General features: G+C 50.9%; 1 protein-coding gene across 16 annotated transcripts in view; it reads right to left on the bottom strand.

Annotated features, from left to right (window-relative positions):
• The window catches only part of Camk2b (calcium/calmodulin dependent protein kinase II beta), a 72,284-nt gene extending 56,087 nt beyond the window's left edge, over positions 1-16,197 (bottom strand). For 4 of the 16 annotated variants that reach the window (XM_063234398.1, XM_063234401.1, XM_063234402.1 and 1 more), the window contains exon 1: positions 16,014-16,196. In XM_063234398.1, the coding sequence (XP_063090468.1) occupies positions 16,014-16,078 (65 nt within the window). In that variant the 5' untranslated portion in view covers positions 16,079-16,196. Of the gene's footprint in view, positions 1-16,013 lie in introns of all 16 variants that reach the window. The other 12 variants (XM_063234406.1, XM_063234409.1, XM_063234410.1 and 9 more) reach the window with 5 other exon arrangements.
• Positions 16,198-17,158: the final 961 nt, after the last annotated feature.

Raw genomic sequence — 17,158 nt, 5'->3', positions numbered from 1 at the left:
GTCATGAAGGACACAGATGCTCAGACAGCATCACTGACATCTAAAGGACTAAGGGACATCTGGTCACAGAAAACTCCTGCCAACAACTGCAGAATCTGTGTTCCTTGCAAGTTTACATCAACATTCACCAAGACAGAACCAATTCTGGGCCATAAACACACCTTAAATTCAAAAGACCAGAAAACCTATAAAGTATGCTCTTAAACTGCAGTGGGGGAAAATTTTTAAATTACATGTTTTGAATTAAGTGAATATGAAAATACAATGTACCCTAAATGTGTGCAATGCAATGAAAGTAGCCCTTACAGGAAATTTTACAGCATTAAATGCACATATTAAGAAGGAAAAATCTAAAAGAAATTTAAGCTTTTACCTTAAGAAACCAAAAAATCCAAAGGGAGCAGAAGAATAAGAGCAGAAATCTATGAAATTACAAATGGCAAATCAATACAGGAAATTAACAGCCAAAAGTGGTTCTTCAAAACAAAAATCAATTCTCTGAAAAACAACTAGCCAGCTTAACAGGAAAAAAAGACAAAAATTATCAATAATGGAAATAAAAGTGGATTCATCCTGTCTTTTAATGTCCTTTGGATATCAAAAGGATAACCAGAAATACTATAAAATACTATGGTTGCAAATTTGGTAGCGACGTTAAATACATCAATTTCTTGAAAGACATTCAGAAGAAGAAACAGATGTTCTGAACAGAGCCGTACTCCTCAATGAAATAAATAATTAATAATGAATGAATAGTAGCCTTTCAAAACAGAAAGCACCACGCCCGGATGGATTCATTAGTGATTTCTGTCAGATGTTTAAGGAAGAAGTTACACCAACTCTCTAAAATCCCTTCCTAAACACAGAAGCAAAAGAAACACTTCCTAACTCATTTTATGAGGTCAGCATCATCCTAATACTAAAGAATGACAACACTATTTGTAAAATAGAAATCTATAGATCAATATCTCTTATGAACGCAGATGCAAAAATCTTCAGCAATATAAAAAATAAAATTAAAAATCTTCAACCAAATGTTTCCCAATTAAATACAAATGTGTATAAAGATTTATAAACCATAATCTGATAGTATGTATTTCACATATACATAAGGCAGGTTCAACATTCAAAAATGAATATACAGTTAATATAGTTCATTACATCAACAAGCTAAAGAAGAAAACTCACATGATCATATATACATATATAGATAAAGAAAAACCATTACCAAAATCCTACACAAATTCATGATTCATAAAAACAAGCTTCTGTTCAAATAAACTAAAGACCAAATAAATGATGAGGTGGTCTATGTTCATGAATATGAAGACTCTCCATTGTCAGGCTGTTACTTCTCAGTTTCAACTACAGAATAAAGGTGGTCTCAACAAGTTATTTTGTAGGCACAGACACACTTACTCTAAAGTTTACATAAGGAGGTTGAATTTTTTTTTTTTTTTTTGTCTTTTTCATTTTTGTCAGTACCGGGGATTGAACTCACGACTGCCTGCTTGCAAGGCAGCCACTTATGCCACTGAGCTAAATCCCCAGCCCCTCATAAGGAGGAAGAAGATACAGAATCACCAACACAATACTGAAGGAAAAAAGAACAAAGTCTGAGACCCATGAACAACTGAACACAGATGAACAAAAAGAGAAAGAAATTATAAAATTAAGAAAGACATAAATACATAGAAAGACAGCCCATATCCATGGATTATAGGATTCACCATTGTTACGATGAGAAGAACTACTCAAAGGAAATGTACAAAATCAATACAATATCTATTTTTTTAAAAAAAGCTCTACACACAATTCTTTGGTACCTTTTACAAACATTAACTCAGAGTGGATTATAAGCTTAAACATGAAATTCAAAAGTTCCCTAAAAATAACATAAGTAAGTTGGACTTAATTAAAATTTAAACGTTCTGTGCCATGAAAGTCTGTTTAAGAGACGGAAAAGGTAAGTCATGAAAGACTGGAAAAAATATTTGCAAAACACATATCCGACGAAAGACTGGTGTCCAAAATATACAAAAAGTTCTTGAAACTCAACAATCAAAAAACTCACAATTTAAAAATGGGCAAATGACCTGATCAGAAACCTCACCAAAAACGTTATATGGATAGCAAAGGAGCCTATGAAAGGAGGCTGTTAGTTAAAACCACAAAGAGGCACCACTGTCCACTTTCTAAAATGGTCAAAACCCAGACCCTGAACGCCACTGGGTCCCGGAAGGACACAGTGCTTCCCACAGGTGGTGAGTGAAGAAAGGCACCATCACCTGGGAAGAGTCTGGTGGATTCTTATAACACTAAGCCCACATCCAACCCACATGACCCCACACCTGCACCCCACAGCATTTACTTGGTTAAAACTTACGCCCCAAAGCCTGAACACAAATCTTTTTAGCAGCTTTAGTCACAATGGTCAAAGCTCAGAAGCAACCAAAATGTCCTTTAATCTGCGACTGGGTAAATTCAATGTGGCACATCCAAACGGGACGACTACACGACCACAGAAAGTGTGCTATCAAGCCATGAAAAATAAGGGAGACTCTTATATGTCTAACACTAAGTGCAGGAGCCAGTGCGAAAAGGCTGCATGCTGCCCACTCTGGAGAAGAGGACAGAGAGAGGAAGAAGGAGTTGCCAGGGCTGGGGGGACACTGAGGATGTCAGGCAATGACATCACTCTACAGGACACCGCAGTGGAGACGTGTATATTATACATTTATCCAAGCCCAAGGATCATTTCACACCAACCTTTTTTTTTTTTTTTTTTTTTTTTGTCTTTTTCGTTTTTATCGGTACCAGGGATCGAACTCACGACTGCCTGCTTTCAAGGCAGGCACTTATGCCGCTGATCTAAATCCCCAGCCCCCACACCAACAAACTTTAACGTAAGGACTAAGGATCTGGATGACTGTGTCATTGCCTAGGTGTGTGAGGTCTTGAGTTCCATTCCCACCACCAAAATAGTAATAATGCATCAGCACCATCAGCTGTGACAAATGTTTCTCCCTAATCCAGGGTGCTACAAGACAGAAACATGGAGTAGGGTGGTGAAGGGATATATGGGACTCTACAGGATCCATCCAAGTATCTGCAATCATAAAACCCCTCTGCCCAGCTGAGGGTCTGATCACACAGTGGCCACAGAGGAAGTTATGGGTGTGAGCAGCAGGAGGTGTGAGCAGGACAAGGTGAGAGCCGGAGGAGGTGTGAGCAGGAAGAGGCATGATCTGGGGAGGTGGTGTGAGCAGGAGCAGGTGTGGGCAGGAGGTCTAAGCTGCAGGAGCAGGTGTGAGCAGAGGCAGTGGTGTGAGCAGGAGCAGGTGTGAGCAGCAGAAGGTCTAAGCTATGGAAGTGTGAACAGAAGGTGTGAACTACGGAGGTGATGTGAGCAACAGGTGTGAGCTGGGGAGGCAGTGTGAGCAGGAGCAGGTGTGAGCTGGGGAGGCAGTGTGAGCAGGAGCAGGTGTGAGCTGGGGAGGCAGTGTGAGCAGGAGCAGGTGTGAGCTGGGAGGTGCTCTGAGCTGCACTGCCACCTCGACCTTGCTCCCTGGCCCAGGAGCTCTGGGTGTTGAGTCTGGGCGTGGTGGTCCCGTCAGTGCTTTGGACATCTGTAGAAGCCCCTGAGAACCTCAGAGGAGTAACAGTGCTAAGAGTCGAATCTGCATTCCTTCTGTGGCCTGAAGCTTCGCTCCTGTCTGAGCTGTCCGCAAGCAGCCAGCACCTACCCTTTGGTGGTGTCAGTGATTCCCTCGATGACTGAGAGCGGGAACCACCCCATCCCACCTGCACCCAACACCATGCTGCTTCCAAGGCCTCTGATGTGTGCAGTGTTTGGGACATGGAGCAGCCACACCCTTCTGCAGAGGATTGGACCCAAGGCCTTGGGTCCAAGGACGGTGGACACTCAAGGACAGAATTGTGTCTTCTGCGTTTCTGAGTTGAACTCACAGAGGGTTGTGCTCATGCATGGACAATTACCGTGACCAGTGTGGGTCAGCTGTGGTCTCCATGTGTATTTGAGTCATGCAGGGTGAAGCTGTCACCCAGGCAGGACCATGTGCCCCAAGGGCCAAATGGGAATAGGGCTATTGCCTGAGTCCTTGTCCCTCATACTCATGTCCATCTTCCCATCCTGATCCCAACAGGCCCTGCACAGTGGCCCAAGGCCAGTCCCACCTGCTGCCACACAGGACTGGAGACCTTGTCCAGACATCTGTCCCCACCACCTGCTGGGCCTGGCAGGATCAGGGAGGTCCAGTGAGAGGACATGGGGTGTGGGCAGTGCCCAGCCGAGGAGGCTGTGTCCTCCGCCAGGGCCCCTGCCACGGCCCACCCTGCCACAAGCCCCATCGTGACCACACATGTCTCCTATGTCACCTTCAAAGGTGTATTGTACTCAGCCTGGGCCCCTTGGAGCAGCTGGGACTGAACTAAGCTCCAGGCTTGGAGGGAGGCCTGAGCGCTCACGAAGGCCCTAGAACCTGAGCTTAAGCCAGCAGGAGTGGAGCCCTCACTCCATCCCACTGCCCCCGCGTCACAGGGCAGGGGCACAGCCAGGCTCCCCCACGGCAGCCTCGGTCTCCTCTCTGCAGTTTGCAGCATAATGCCAGGAAAGTGTGCTCTGCACAAAGCCTGTGTCTGGGGTGCTCTGCAGGATGTGAATGTCTCTTGTGCATTGACCTGGAAGAAGCGGGCTCCTGGACTCAGCAGAGGATGAGAACAGTGACAGTGACAGTGATGGCAGCAGCCACCTCAAAGGCGGTGCTCTGAGCCTGCCATGTCCTCCTGGTCGGGCGGGACAGCAGGAAGTCACCACATAGGGACGGGAACAAGGTGGCCGTCGCAGTCATGGTGGCTCACTGAGGACCAAGGGGAGCAGATGTGACATCCCCTGGCTGTGGGGCAGGGGACATGCAGGCTCCCAGCTCAGCCCCTGGAACCACACACAATGCTGGCGTCCACTTGATTTGATTCCCTGTCAAGTGAAGTCTCCAAGTGTTGCTTTGTTGATGGATCAGAGTTTACACCCCTTGCTTTAGTCTCGGTGTGGGAGGGGACGGTTCCTGGTCCTGACTGGGGTGGGGGAGCTCACACCCAAGTGAGGCTTTGCCACCGGCCTGGGGGAAAGAAATGGGGCTTCTGCTCAAGCAGCACAGGAGCCAGAAGTGACCCAGAAAGTGGCATGACCCAACCACTCCTGATTCAGAGAAGTCACATGCAGCCCCTCTGCCGCCCCCAGCCACACTGCACAGCAGCTGATGAGTCACATGAGCCTGAGGAACCAGTAACCTCTCCCCTTAAAAATGTGCTTTTACACCAGGTATGGTGATGCATACCTGTGGTCCCAGCACTTGGGAGGCTGAGCAGGAGGACTTCTGGAGTTTAAGGCCACCCCGGGCTATATAACAAGACCCTGCCACCAAAAAAAAAAAAAAAAAAAAAAAGTCTTCCTACACCCACACTTAAGGCAGAGTTATTCGAAGTGGCTGAGAAGTGGAATTCCACTCACCAAGCGTGGGTCGGTGGGTGAATGGACACACACAGTGTCCCCAGGCACACAATGGGGCATTGTCCAGGAGAGACATTCGGACATGACCACACCGGCACGCCCTGCTCACGCCACACCAGTGAGACGGAGCAGTCACAAAGGGCAAGCACCACACAACCCACTTGCACAAGGCCCTCAGTCAAACACAGAAGCAGAGAAGGGGTTTCTGGGGCTGGGGAGAGGACAGGGACCTGGGGTTTTATGGGGACTCAGGGTCCGCGGAGGAAGATGCTGCAGACCTGCATATGGAATGTGGTGACACCTACCCAGAAACCGGGATTTTTTTTTGGATGTAGTACTCAGGATGGAACCCAGGTGCCTCACTCTTGCTAAGCAATCGCCCCAGCCCTTCTGCGACAAGGTCTTATTTTTCTGTCATTTTTTCTGTTAGGTGTTCACATCCACAGTACACCACGATTACACCACTCCGAGTGAGCTGGTAATGTACATGAGGTGTCTTTATTTTTCTTACAGCTCCTCTCCTCCCTCCCACAAAAAGGTCTTATTAAACTGTCCAGTCTGGGGCTGGGGATTTAGCTCAGCAGCATCAGCACCTGCTTGGCAAGCACAAGGTTGTGAGTTCAATCCCTGCTACCAAAAAAATAAAAATAAAAATAAACTGTCCTGGCTGGCCTCATGTTGTTACCCACACTGAACTGTACACTTAAAAGCCGTTAGAACGATAACTCTTGTATTACATGTACTTTACCACTATTTTTTAAGATGTCCTGGAAGGGTCTGTGGCCGTACCATTGAGAAATCACTAAGAAGCAGCCAAGGGTGGTGGCACAGGCCTAGAATCCCAGCACTTAGGAAGGCTGCAGTAGAGTGATCACAAGTTCAAGTCCCACCTGGGCAATTTAGCAAGATCCAGTCTCAAAAGAAAAGATTTTAAAAAATGGATGTACCTCAGTGTAGGGGGCCCTGAGTTCATGTCTCGATTTCCCAAAAGAAAAAATGGGAGAAACAGAGGAGAGAAAGGGAGAGAAACAAGGAGGGAGAGAGGGAGGGAGGAGAGGCAGAAGGAAGCGAAGGAGTTGAAAATGCTGTCTTTAAATTCTGGTTTTCCTTAATCCCCAGGGAGGGACAGGGCCCTGCTGCCAGCCTGTGGAGATCTGTAACCTCGAGCTGGCAGCCCAGGGGACCCTCTTCTGTCCTGCCACCTGCGTCTGTTCGCCCAGCTCTCTGATCTTGGGGTGCCTCTGAGGGCAGTCACACCAGCACCCTAGATGTCCCACCACAGCATGAGATGTTCTGCCATCGCAGGACCCCAAACCAGTCTCCATCAAGGAAGAAAAGAGGGTGTGGCCATGATGGGGGGGGACCCCATGGCCCACCTCACCCTGCAGCAGCCAGAGGCCCTGCTCAGGAGACTCGACTTGGGGTGGTGCTGAGGGTCCCCTGGGACAATGGAAAGGGAGCCCCGGACTGGGGTGAGGCCATGGAGGCCACACTGGGGAGCTGAAACTTCTCTGGGGGCCCTGGCAGGGACGGATGGAAGGACACAGCCTCTGGGAAGGGAGGAGTGGCCTGTGTCACCTCACCTGGCCAGGACACTGCCTGCCCATGGGAGGGAACCCAACCCCAACAGGCAGAGGTGCAGGGTGGGCTAAGTTTAGAGACCTGGTCACAGGGGAAGTCAGGTGGCCTCACACAGGGTTGTCTGTGGCAGCAGACGCTGGCTCAAAAGACAGGCCTGGCTTCAGTGACCCTTCTGGCATGGAGGCCACTGGGCCTGGGCTCAGTGTTGGTGATCATTAATTTTTAAACCCATTTTTCAGCTCTTTGGAGTCTGAGACCCAAGTGTAAAAGCTTTCTGTTGTTTCTGAGCAGATTTTACATCTTCTTATTTATCTGCTAAGCTACAGTTCAGCTAGCAAACAACTTGCTCATGTAGCCCATATAACCCAGCAGCTTTTAATCCATTCACAGAGTTCCATGGCCTTGCCATGACCTGAGTGTATAATACTTCATCCCTGCGAACCCAAACTTCTAGCTGGGTAGGGTGGTGCACATCTGTAATCACCGAATTCTGGGAGGCTGAGGCAGAAAGACCACAAATTCAAGCCCATCCTAGGCAATTTAGCAACTTGGTGGAACCCTGTCTCAAAACATTAAAAAAGGCTTGAGGATACAGCACAGTGTGAAGGCCTTGGGTCCAATCCTCTGCACTGCAAAATCCCAATAGTGCAGTAGTGATAAAACAAAACATTTAAAACCACAGACTTTCGCCCGTCAGCAGTCACTTCCGACCTCTCTCCCTGCTGTGTCACCGGCTTTGCTTTCTGCCTCAAGGACTTCTCTAACCTGGATATTTCCTATGAATGGACTCATACCGCACGTGACCCTTGGAAACCCGCTATTGTTTTGAAAATCCATGAACACCGCGGCACGGATCACCACAGATTAGGATGTTCTTTCTTTTTATGCCTGAAAAACACATCCCACCGAATGGACAGATCACACTTCTGTACCCCTTCGCCGGCCTGGGGCCTTTGAGTGGTGTCCAGATCTAGGCTGTCCCCAGAGCAAGCCACAGACAAAGAGTGCATGGACACAGTTTCTGTGTCCGGGGACCCTGAGGAGTCGGGGCTCACTGTGTTGGCCGGGCCGCCGCGCTGTCCCAGGCCCTGTGTTCATCATTCTAATGACGGAGGAGGGAGGGTATCATGGTGTTTTTGAGCTTTATTTCCCTAGCAAAGACCTTTCCAGGAGTGGTCAGCCACTGGTACACTGGATTATCGGGACCACCTCTGCCCTTTTCTGGCGGGCGTGTCTATATTACTGTTGGGTAGCAGGAGTCTTTAAAATGTCCCAAATGCAAATTCTTCAGCAGACACATGACCTTCAAATAATGACACATCCTATGGGTTGACCCTTCACTTTCTTGATAGTCTCTTCTGAAGCACAAAAGGTTTTATTGGAGATAAAATCCAATTTACCTATTTTTCTTTTCTCGATCATGCTTTCGGTGTCATATCTGGAAAAAAAATCACCACCTAACCCAAGTCACATAGATGTCCTAAGGGTTCCATGGCTGTGGCACCTCCGTGTATTTGGAGGTAATTTTTGTAGGCAGCAGGGACAATTCCGCTTTGTTTTTTCATGTGTGGATTTCCAACTGTCCATCTGATGAGTGGTCCTTATTCCCTCCCTGCTGAATTTGCTGGGAATTTGAGTCAAAGTCAGCTGATCACAGATGCACAGATTCATCCCCGACTTTAGAGCCCATCTCCCCAAGCCACGTCCTTATCTCTCTGCCAACAGCATACTGTCCTGACTGCTGTAGCTATGTAACTGTGAGGGCTTCAAGGTTCCTTTGGCTATTCTGTGTCCCTTGTATTTTCATATAAACTTTAGGACAAAATTCCCGATTTTTGCAATAACAAAAAGCTACAGTTTTTATCTATAGGTCAATTTGAATTGGAGCGCACTTTCATCTTAAGAATAAGTCTTCCGGGGCTGGGGATTTAGCTCAGCGGCATAAGCGCCTGTCTTGCAAGCAGGCAGTCGTGAGTTCAATCCCTGGTACCGGTAAAAAGGAAAAAGACAAAAAAAAAAAAAAAAAAAAGAATAAGTCTTCCAAGAAGCACTTTAGGCCTTTTTTAAACTTTTCTCAGCAGTGGTTTGTACTTTTCAAAGTATAAATCTTTTAAGCATACTACTTAATATTTTATTTCTTTATGTAAATGGAACTGTTTTTCCTCGTTTTATTTTAAGACTAAACTGCTAGCGTAATGAAATACAATGGACTTTTGTCTGCTGATTTGGTACCCTGCAACTTTGGTCAATTTGTTTTTTTAACTTTTAATAGTCTTTTAGCAGATTCTTTCAGACTTTCTATAAGCATGATCATGTTGTTTGCAACCACAAGTGGCTTTACTGATTTTTTTCCTAATATTTTTGTTTCTTTTTCTTGCCAAACACCCTAGTAAGAAAGTCCTCAATCACGCCAAATAGAACTAGAGAGAATACACATCCATGCTTTGGTTCTGAGCTTCGAGAAAACAGTCTCTCATATAAAATACCTTAGCTTGGCATCTTAATAAATGTCTTTAGTTAAATGAGCAAATTCCCTTGATTCCTACTTGGTAGTACTTTTTACCATAAAACAGTACCAAATTTTGTCAAATGCTTTTTTGTTCATCTGCTGAGATGATCATGTACTTTCTTTGTTTGTTCTATCAATATGGTGTCTTACATAAATTGCTTTGATGTGTTAAAGCAAGTCAGCTTGCTTTCTGCACGTGGGAGAAGTCCTACTTATTCATAACAACGTAATCCTTTCCACATGTGGCTAATTAGGTTCACTAGTATCTGGTAGAGGATGCTGGGTCTGTATTGGTAAGGATGCTGGTCTATGGTTTTCTTGTGATGCCTTTGCTCTGGTATCAGAGTATTACTGACTTCACAAAGTGAATAGGGAAGAATTTGCTCTTCTTCTGATTTGGGAGAGTTTGTGAAGGACCTGTACGAATTCTTCTTTCAACGTTTGGTAAAATTTACCACTGAAGTCCTCTGGACTTTGGCTTCTTTTTGTGGGAAAATCTGAAGTTACTAATTCACTCTCTACTCCCTCGGACACACTGATCCCTTGGCTCTTGTAGCTTTCTGAAGCGGTGTTGAAGTCCTTTTTCATGAGAGTTTTTCCAAGATGTCATTTAAAAAATATGGCGAACGCTGCTGTTGAGTACCACCCAAAGGAACACGAAGGCTCAGGAACACAGGTCAGTGGCTCCCCGTGCACACTGTCCTGTGCATCTGGCACTGTGTGACCCTGGCTCTTTTCCAAAGTCAAAATGACCATGGATGAGAAAGGTCTGGGCTGGGAATATAGCTCAGCTCCTGCCCAGCAAGCACAAGGTCTGGAGTTCGGTTCCTAGTGCGAGATGGGGGGTGGGAAGGAGAAAGAAAGGAAGAGAAAGGTTTTTAATGGATTTAGGCCATTCAGGCAGCCATGACAGCACAATTAAAGACACTTACATAAGAAGACTTCCAGAGCTGCTGCAGAAAGTGGCAAGAATGATGGGAAAAGTACGTCAGAATTGAGGAAAGTATTTGAAGGAGAGTCACGGCAATGTGTCTCTTACTGTAATCCATCTGGTTTCAGATCTAAACGTTCACTGGGGTTTCCAATCACACTGCATCTGTCCCACCTTCATGGTCACACTTTGCACCTGGATGTTGGGCTCTAGACAATGGGGTGCTTCAGTGTCCCTGTGAACACACAGGAAACACAGCCAAATTCCTACACCAGTTAGTAGTAAGGCCCCGCAGGAATCCTGGAGTGCAGCGTGTGGGCAGAGGGGAGGTATAGCCTTGGGGTGCCTGCAGCTGTCTGTGGAGCCAGCTGGGAGCTTTGCCAAACCTCTCCTGCAGGTCCTGTTCCTACTCAACCCAGAAAGCCTGGAACAACAGGCTGTGCCAACCTTCACCATGGAAACAGCAGGATGCTTGACCCTCCTGGAAAGCAGCTCTGGGACAGGGATGAGATGCCAGGCAGCCCTGCAGCTACAGTGCACCAAGAAGCAAAACTAGCAGGGTCCCCACGCTGGGCCTCAGGGAACTGCCACTGCTCTGGAAAGCATCACAGCTGCAAAGCCTGAGTGGCCTGGATTGTCACTGAGCCACTACTGAGCACCCAGTGTATGCAGGCCATTGTTCCAAGCACTTGGACACACTGAGGAAGTAAGGTGGGGGCTCCTCCCTGCCATGTTGGACACTGGAAGCGGGCACCTGGCGAACGCACATGAGAGCAGACTAGAGCACACTGTCCCTCTCAGTCTCAGTGCAGCTCAGCAGGGCAGCCCCGTGGCAGCGGTGCAGGTGGTGTCCATCTGCAGGACACTGTCTATTCACTGCCTGGCTGTCCACAATCTAGAATTCAGCCACACAGTGTGTATCTGGTTTAACAGAGACTTCTAACCTCATCTGGGCAGGATCTTTCAGGATTGCTGCGTTGATCTATGAAGCATGAGTCCCCAGCAGTAGAGGACAGTCCCAAGGTGGGGCTGTGACCTAGGAACCAAAAGCCACCCCAAGTCTGGCAGCCAAACACCAAAAGACTTTCTACTTTAAATAAATTCGGATTCTATTTGAATAAAATACCCACATGTATGTGACCAGTTCACAATGGAAAAGTTTTGAAAGCCAGGCTGATACATAGTTCACTTTTATGTTTTTACTCCAGCAAAGCAATCTGCAGCAGGAAACCAGGATTCACAATCACATTGGAACCCAAATCTCACAGGGGAGATGAGGGGGATACCTGTTAAAAATATTTTGAAATCACCAAGGAGACCACAGTTGTCACTTGGACCAGGGGGCCCACGGTTGAAGTTTTCACATTTACCACTGCATGGCCTTTTCTGTGAAATTACTCTTAATTTCAGGGTGGCTCCAAGTGGGCTTTTAAGAGATGGATGGAGTCAGGTGTGATGGTACATGCCCATAATCCCACACTCAGGAGGCTGAGGCAGGAGGATCACTGTAAGTTCAAACCAGCCTAAACCACATAGCAAAACCCTGTCTCAAATAAATAAATAAATAGGATAAACACTTGTAAGTATGTTTACTTACATACACACATATCCTCATACTGACATTAAAATAAACAGTTCAGGTTTCAATGGGATGCAAGGTACATGCGTGTAAAGGATCACATTCTCACACATCCTTCTCTATTACTTGATTTTTTGATAATAAGACTATATTGTCCTAGTAATTTGTTTAATAGAATAAAAATTTCAAGCCTTGCTGGTCTCAAATGGGGTCAGAGCATTGGTTGTCATGGAGAGCCGGCTAGGCAGCCGTGGGCACAGCCCTGAGCTGCTGGAGCCTGAATCAGCCTTGACAGCCACCAGCGGGGCCGGGCGCAGCCTGAGCCTCAGGTCAGAGTGGCCCACGAGCTGGCCTTGGAGTAACTGCGCTGGTACCACAGCACGGAGCAGGAGCCCAGGCTTCGCCAAGGAGCAGCCCTGGATGCCAGCATCAGAGCACCTGGTGTCAAACCCTGACCCCGTGTGACCCTTCCAGGGGTGACGGAGGCTCCTCCGGCCACAGTCTCCTCTCCTATTGACTGCAGTGACCGTGGTACCTACCTAGCAGACTGAGCGCCTGCACAGAATAAGCACCAAAGTGCTTGCTAGCAACTCTTACCAGAAAAGAAAGAGTCCGGTACAAGCATGCAGATGTATTCTTAGCTCGCAGCAAAGTAGGTTATGGTATAAAAATACCATTAAATAGTAACTAAACTAGCAGCACCTTAATGCGCATCTTGGCAGCAACCTCAGCACGTGTGACTTCTCTTCCACCTACCCTACATTAAGGAATCAGGACCAGGAAGGCTCCAGCTCCTGGGTGCCAGGCCACCGCGAAGGCTCAGATCTACCCACCCTGAGCCTGGAAACCTGCCTCATGTGGTGGGGGGCAGGGGGTTCGGCCAGCACAACGGACCGGGCTGGAGAGGTGGAGGGGCGGGTGGGGATGGCACCGCCAAAGGCCCTGAGATGGCAAGGCCAGGTGTGCCCAGGAGGTGGGGAGAAAACAAACATGACCACACACACAAGATTCCTCCTCCCTGGATTTCTCTCTTCCCTGGCAACGGCTTCGAAGCTAGGGAGACTCAAAAATCGATCTGCTCTGATTTTCTAAGTTTATCTATTAACTACCTAGCAGGCCATGGCACTTTGGGGTAGGTCTGTCACAGGAGGCACCTACAGCAGCTGGCGATGCTCCCAGCCCAGCGTGGGTCACAACGAGACTCAGGGGTCGGAATGGAGTCAAGGACACATCAAGGTCATTTCTGGGCCCATCCGAGGTTTAAGGGGGAGACCTGCCGGGCAGAAGTCAGAGCTCATCCCTGCTGTCTGGTCATGGGGGCCCAAAAGAGCTTCGGGTGCTTATTTGTAAAACGGGGGTGGGGGGGGTCCTTCCTGGACAGCTTGTGTCAAATAAAATCAAACCTTTGAATCAGCACCTGTTAGGTGCTGAGACCACACAGGCTGCAGCCCCAGGACCTGCTCTCAGATTCGAAAGGGTCCCGAACCCCTGGAATTACATCTGAAACCTCTGGAGAGCTGCCTTCCTCAGGGGATAGCATCGACTGCCCAAAAGTAGAAGTGTGAATCCCTAACACAAAACGGCTTCCTGCTACCACACACCCATGCTGCACTACGGCCAGAGGTGGGCACAACAGGGTGGACTCCTGCCAGGGATAAACTCCCCAAAATGCTCATTCTGGGCCCACAAAGCCAGACACAGTGGAAGGGAGGACTCAGGCTCCTGCCACGGCCTGACCAAGCTGTGAGGTCACCATGCACAGCTGCAGGCAGGGTCAGCTTGCCTAGGCTGAGAGAGAAAACCAGGTCCAATCATCATGGAAACTTCAAAGAAAATACGAAAGAATCGTACACGTTCGTGAGGCCACTTGTAACTGTGCGCAAACGTCCCAACGACAGCCTGGAAGGAAGGGTGCAGATGCCTCACTGATGTCACCGGAAACTGGTTACTTGGTCTTTACGCATGATGCTTCTTCACTTCTTATAATTTACAAACAAGGCTTGAAGCCAAAATGATAAACAGTTTTTCAACTCTGGGTAGAAGAGATAGAGTGAGTGTGGTATCATTCCCAGAACTGCTCGGATTTTAAAATCTACCCCCAAAATGCACCATAAACGGCAGCACCAGCCAGTCCATGCCAGCTTGGGGTCACCTGCTTTGCTCCTGCTCTGCCCTCAGAGCACCACCCAGTTGGGCAGGGAGGGACACTCTCTGCCCTACTACAGCTGCCCTGAGCGGCTGAAGGGAAGATCAGGACAGGGCAGAGGAGGGGACAGCCAGCAGCTGTGGGCCTGTGACCCGGCCCTTCCTTTGGCCAAGAAGAGAGCTCATCCAGGTTGGGTGCCAGGGGCTGCGGCTTTAAATAAACTTGGACAAGTCCACCTGGGGCTGGGAAGCCACATTAACCCTGCCTCCTCGAGGCTGTCGACAACTAGACTTTATGGCCCAGGACCTAGGGGACCACGTCAGGGTGTTATCCCCACCCTGTGTGTAATGGCTGAGGTGCCTACAGACAGGGGAGCTGCTGTGCCAGCCAGCACCCCTCTGCTCCTGTCCCCATCACAGTGGCCTGGACACAGGCCTCACTTCTCCCAGGGTGCAGTGTGGGCTCTGCACGCGTTTCTGTCTGTTGCTTGGGGAAGAGCTGGCAGCTCCGCACCTGTCCCTACCCAGGGTCACCCTCCAGCTGCGTCTCCTATGTGGGTGGCAGCAGCCAGTGCCCCGGCCTCCAGAGATGAGTTTCTGGGAGCACAGCAGGATAGCTGGTTGGGGCCTGCACTCTGGCACACGGAGAAGAGGCCTAGAAGTTTCCCAGGAAGGCAAGACCCCTGCTGCCCTCCTCAGAGAGCTTGACACACTGACCGTGGCCACCTGTCCCCACACGCAGGTCACAGAGTCTCTGTCCAAGCTCAACGCTGGACCTCTGTCTCCGCCTGAGAACTCCCAGTCCCTCGCCCTCTTCTTCACAGGCCTTCAGCCAGCCACAGGCAGCCCTGGGAAGATCCTCCAGGCCTGCGTCCCTGAGGCCCCCAGGAGGAGCTGGGGTCTAAACGGATCGGATCGAGGCCCCGGGGCCCAGCGGCTCTCCAGGTGCACCTGGCCCCACCCGGGACCTTCAGCTCCAATTCCCTCCATGCCGGTCCTGACCCGAATCCTCCGCACGTGCAGGACAAGGGGAAGGCACCTGCACTCCTCAGCCGGCCACACTCGGGCGTTCCTCGCTACCACAAGGGTGCACCCGGTGCTTTTTTAGTAAAGAAAAAAAAATTGCTGGTGCATGTGTAAGAGGAAATCGCGCCAGCGCCCCCGCCGCGCATGAGGGACGGGAGAAGGGGAAAGGCCTCGGAGGAGAGGCGAGGAGCACGGCGGGATCCGAGGCTGGGTAGCCACCTGCCCAGAAAAGATGACCCAGCTCGAGCACGCGGGGCCCCTCGGATGCGCGCCGCGCGGGGCACCTGTTCCCCACGGCCACCTGCCCGCCCTCGAGCCCCTCAGCCGCCCCCACCCCCAGTGCGTTCCCTTCCCGGTTCGATGGCCCCAAACCCGGAGCCACGCGGGTCCCCGCCGCGCCCTGCTCCGCCACCCTTGTGCTCCAGCCCAGGCTCCCGGATCTCGCCCCCCCTTCCTGCTTCCAGAAGAATCATGGGGACCCTGGCAGGAGCGGCCCCTGCCGCGGCTCGGGAATGGGAAACGCGCGCGCCCAGGGCGCCCCCTCCCCGCCTCCGCGCCGCGACCCTCCCGCCGCAAATGCGTCATGTCTGCCGGCGCCGGCGACACCTGCTGCGGCCCCAGTCCCCGGCAGGGCCGCGCGGGGACCGAGCCGGGCGGGGGCCAGAGCCGGGGCTGGGGCCAGGTCCGTGCCCTGTCTGCGCGCGGCTCTTACTTGCCAATGTCCTCGTAGAGCTGGTACTCGTCGGTGAAACGGGTGCAGGTCACTGTGGTGGCCATGGCGGCAGCGGGCTCGGCGTGCGCTCGGCGGCGCTCGGGCGGCGGCGGCGGCGACACGGCTCCCGCTCGCGGGCACGGTGGCGACACGGGCGGGGGCCGGGCTGGGCGGCGAGCGCACGCGAGATCTGCGCGCTCCGTCCCCTCCAGGAGCGCGCCGCACACCTACGCGCGGGGAGCGCGGGCACCGCCAGCCCCGCCCCGCACCCGCGCCTGGCACGCGCACTGCGCCCGCACCCCGCGCGCACACCAGTGCCCGCACCGCACTGCGCCCGCAAGCTAAGCTCGCCGGGCCCCCGCGCCCACCCACGGCCCGCCAGCGCCCACCCCTGCGCCCTGCATCCGCACCCCCTGCCCGCGTGCTCCCGGGACTACACTTTGGAAGCCTGGTGCCTTTCCTCTCCTCTCCCCACGACCCCAGGCCACTTCGCCAGGACAGCAAGAGGGAACCAGAGCCCACCGGTGGGGGCGGGGGTTCCTGAGCTGCCTTCCCCAAGACCGGCTCCGTGCAGCTCTTCGCGGTCTCTTATACTTTGGCTGACCCTAAAGCTTCCCAAGCTGGGCATCCTCCTCGTGGTCCCAATCCCTTTTTCAATTGCTCTAGGCTCGGTGGCTGGGTCCCTGGGGTTCCAGGGACAGACACTTGCAGCCCAGGCCTGCAGGCCTTGAAACAGCAAAACAGGCTGCCCTGGGAGCGACTCTGGCCCTGAGCGCTCAGAGCCGCCCTTCCATGGTAGGGGACACTCAGGTCGGCCAGGCCCGCTTCGGCTGCCTACACCACCTGTGCTAGGCCCAGAAGCTGAGATCTGCTTTGCTCTGCGCCCCTCTTCCCAGACCCCTCTTGAAAGCACCCCGGAATCGGGAAGGAGTGGTCACCAGTCAGTGCTAGGTGGGGTCAGCCACCACTGCCCAGGGACAGATCCCAGGCCTGTCCACTCAGCCCAGGGCTCCCTGGGGACCACAAGAAGTATACTTCAGGAAGGAAAAAAAGAGGCTTCTTGGACCCTTCCCCAACAGGGTGCATTTGGCACGGGGCTGCCATGCAACCAGTCCCTGTCCCTCAGGGTCATAGGTAAGTGTGGG

Source organism: Cavia porcellus, unplaced genomic scaffold (assembly GCF_034190915.1).
Source record: "Cavia porcellus strain 051 isolate PalLab524CR breed Dunkin Hartley unplaced genomic scaffold, mCavPor4.1 scaffold_23, whole genome shotgun sequence".
NCBI classification, from domain to species: domain Eukaryota; kingdom Metazoa; phylum Chordata; class Mammalia; order Rodentia; family Caviidae; genus Cavia; species Cavia porcellus.
The sequence above is the reverse complement of the archived record's forward strand: the minus strand, read 5'-3'. Positions and strand labels throughout refer to the sequence as shown.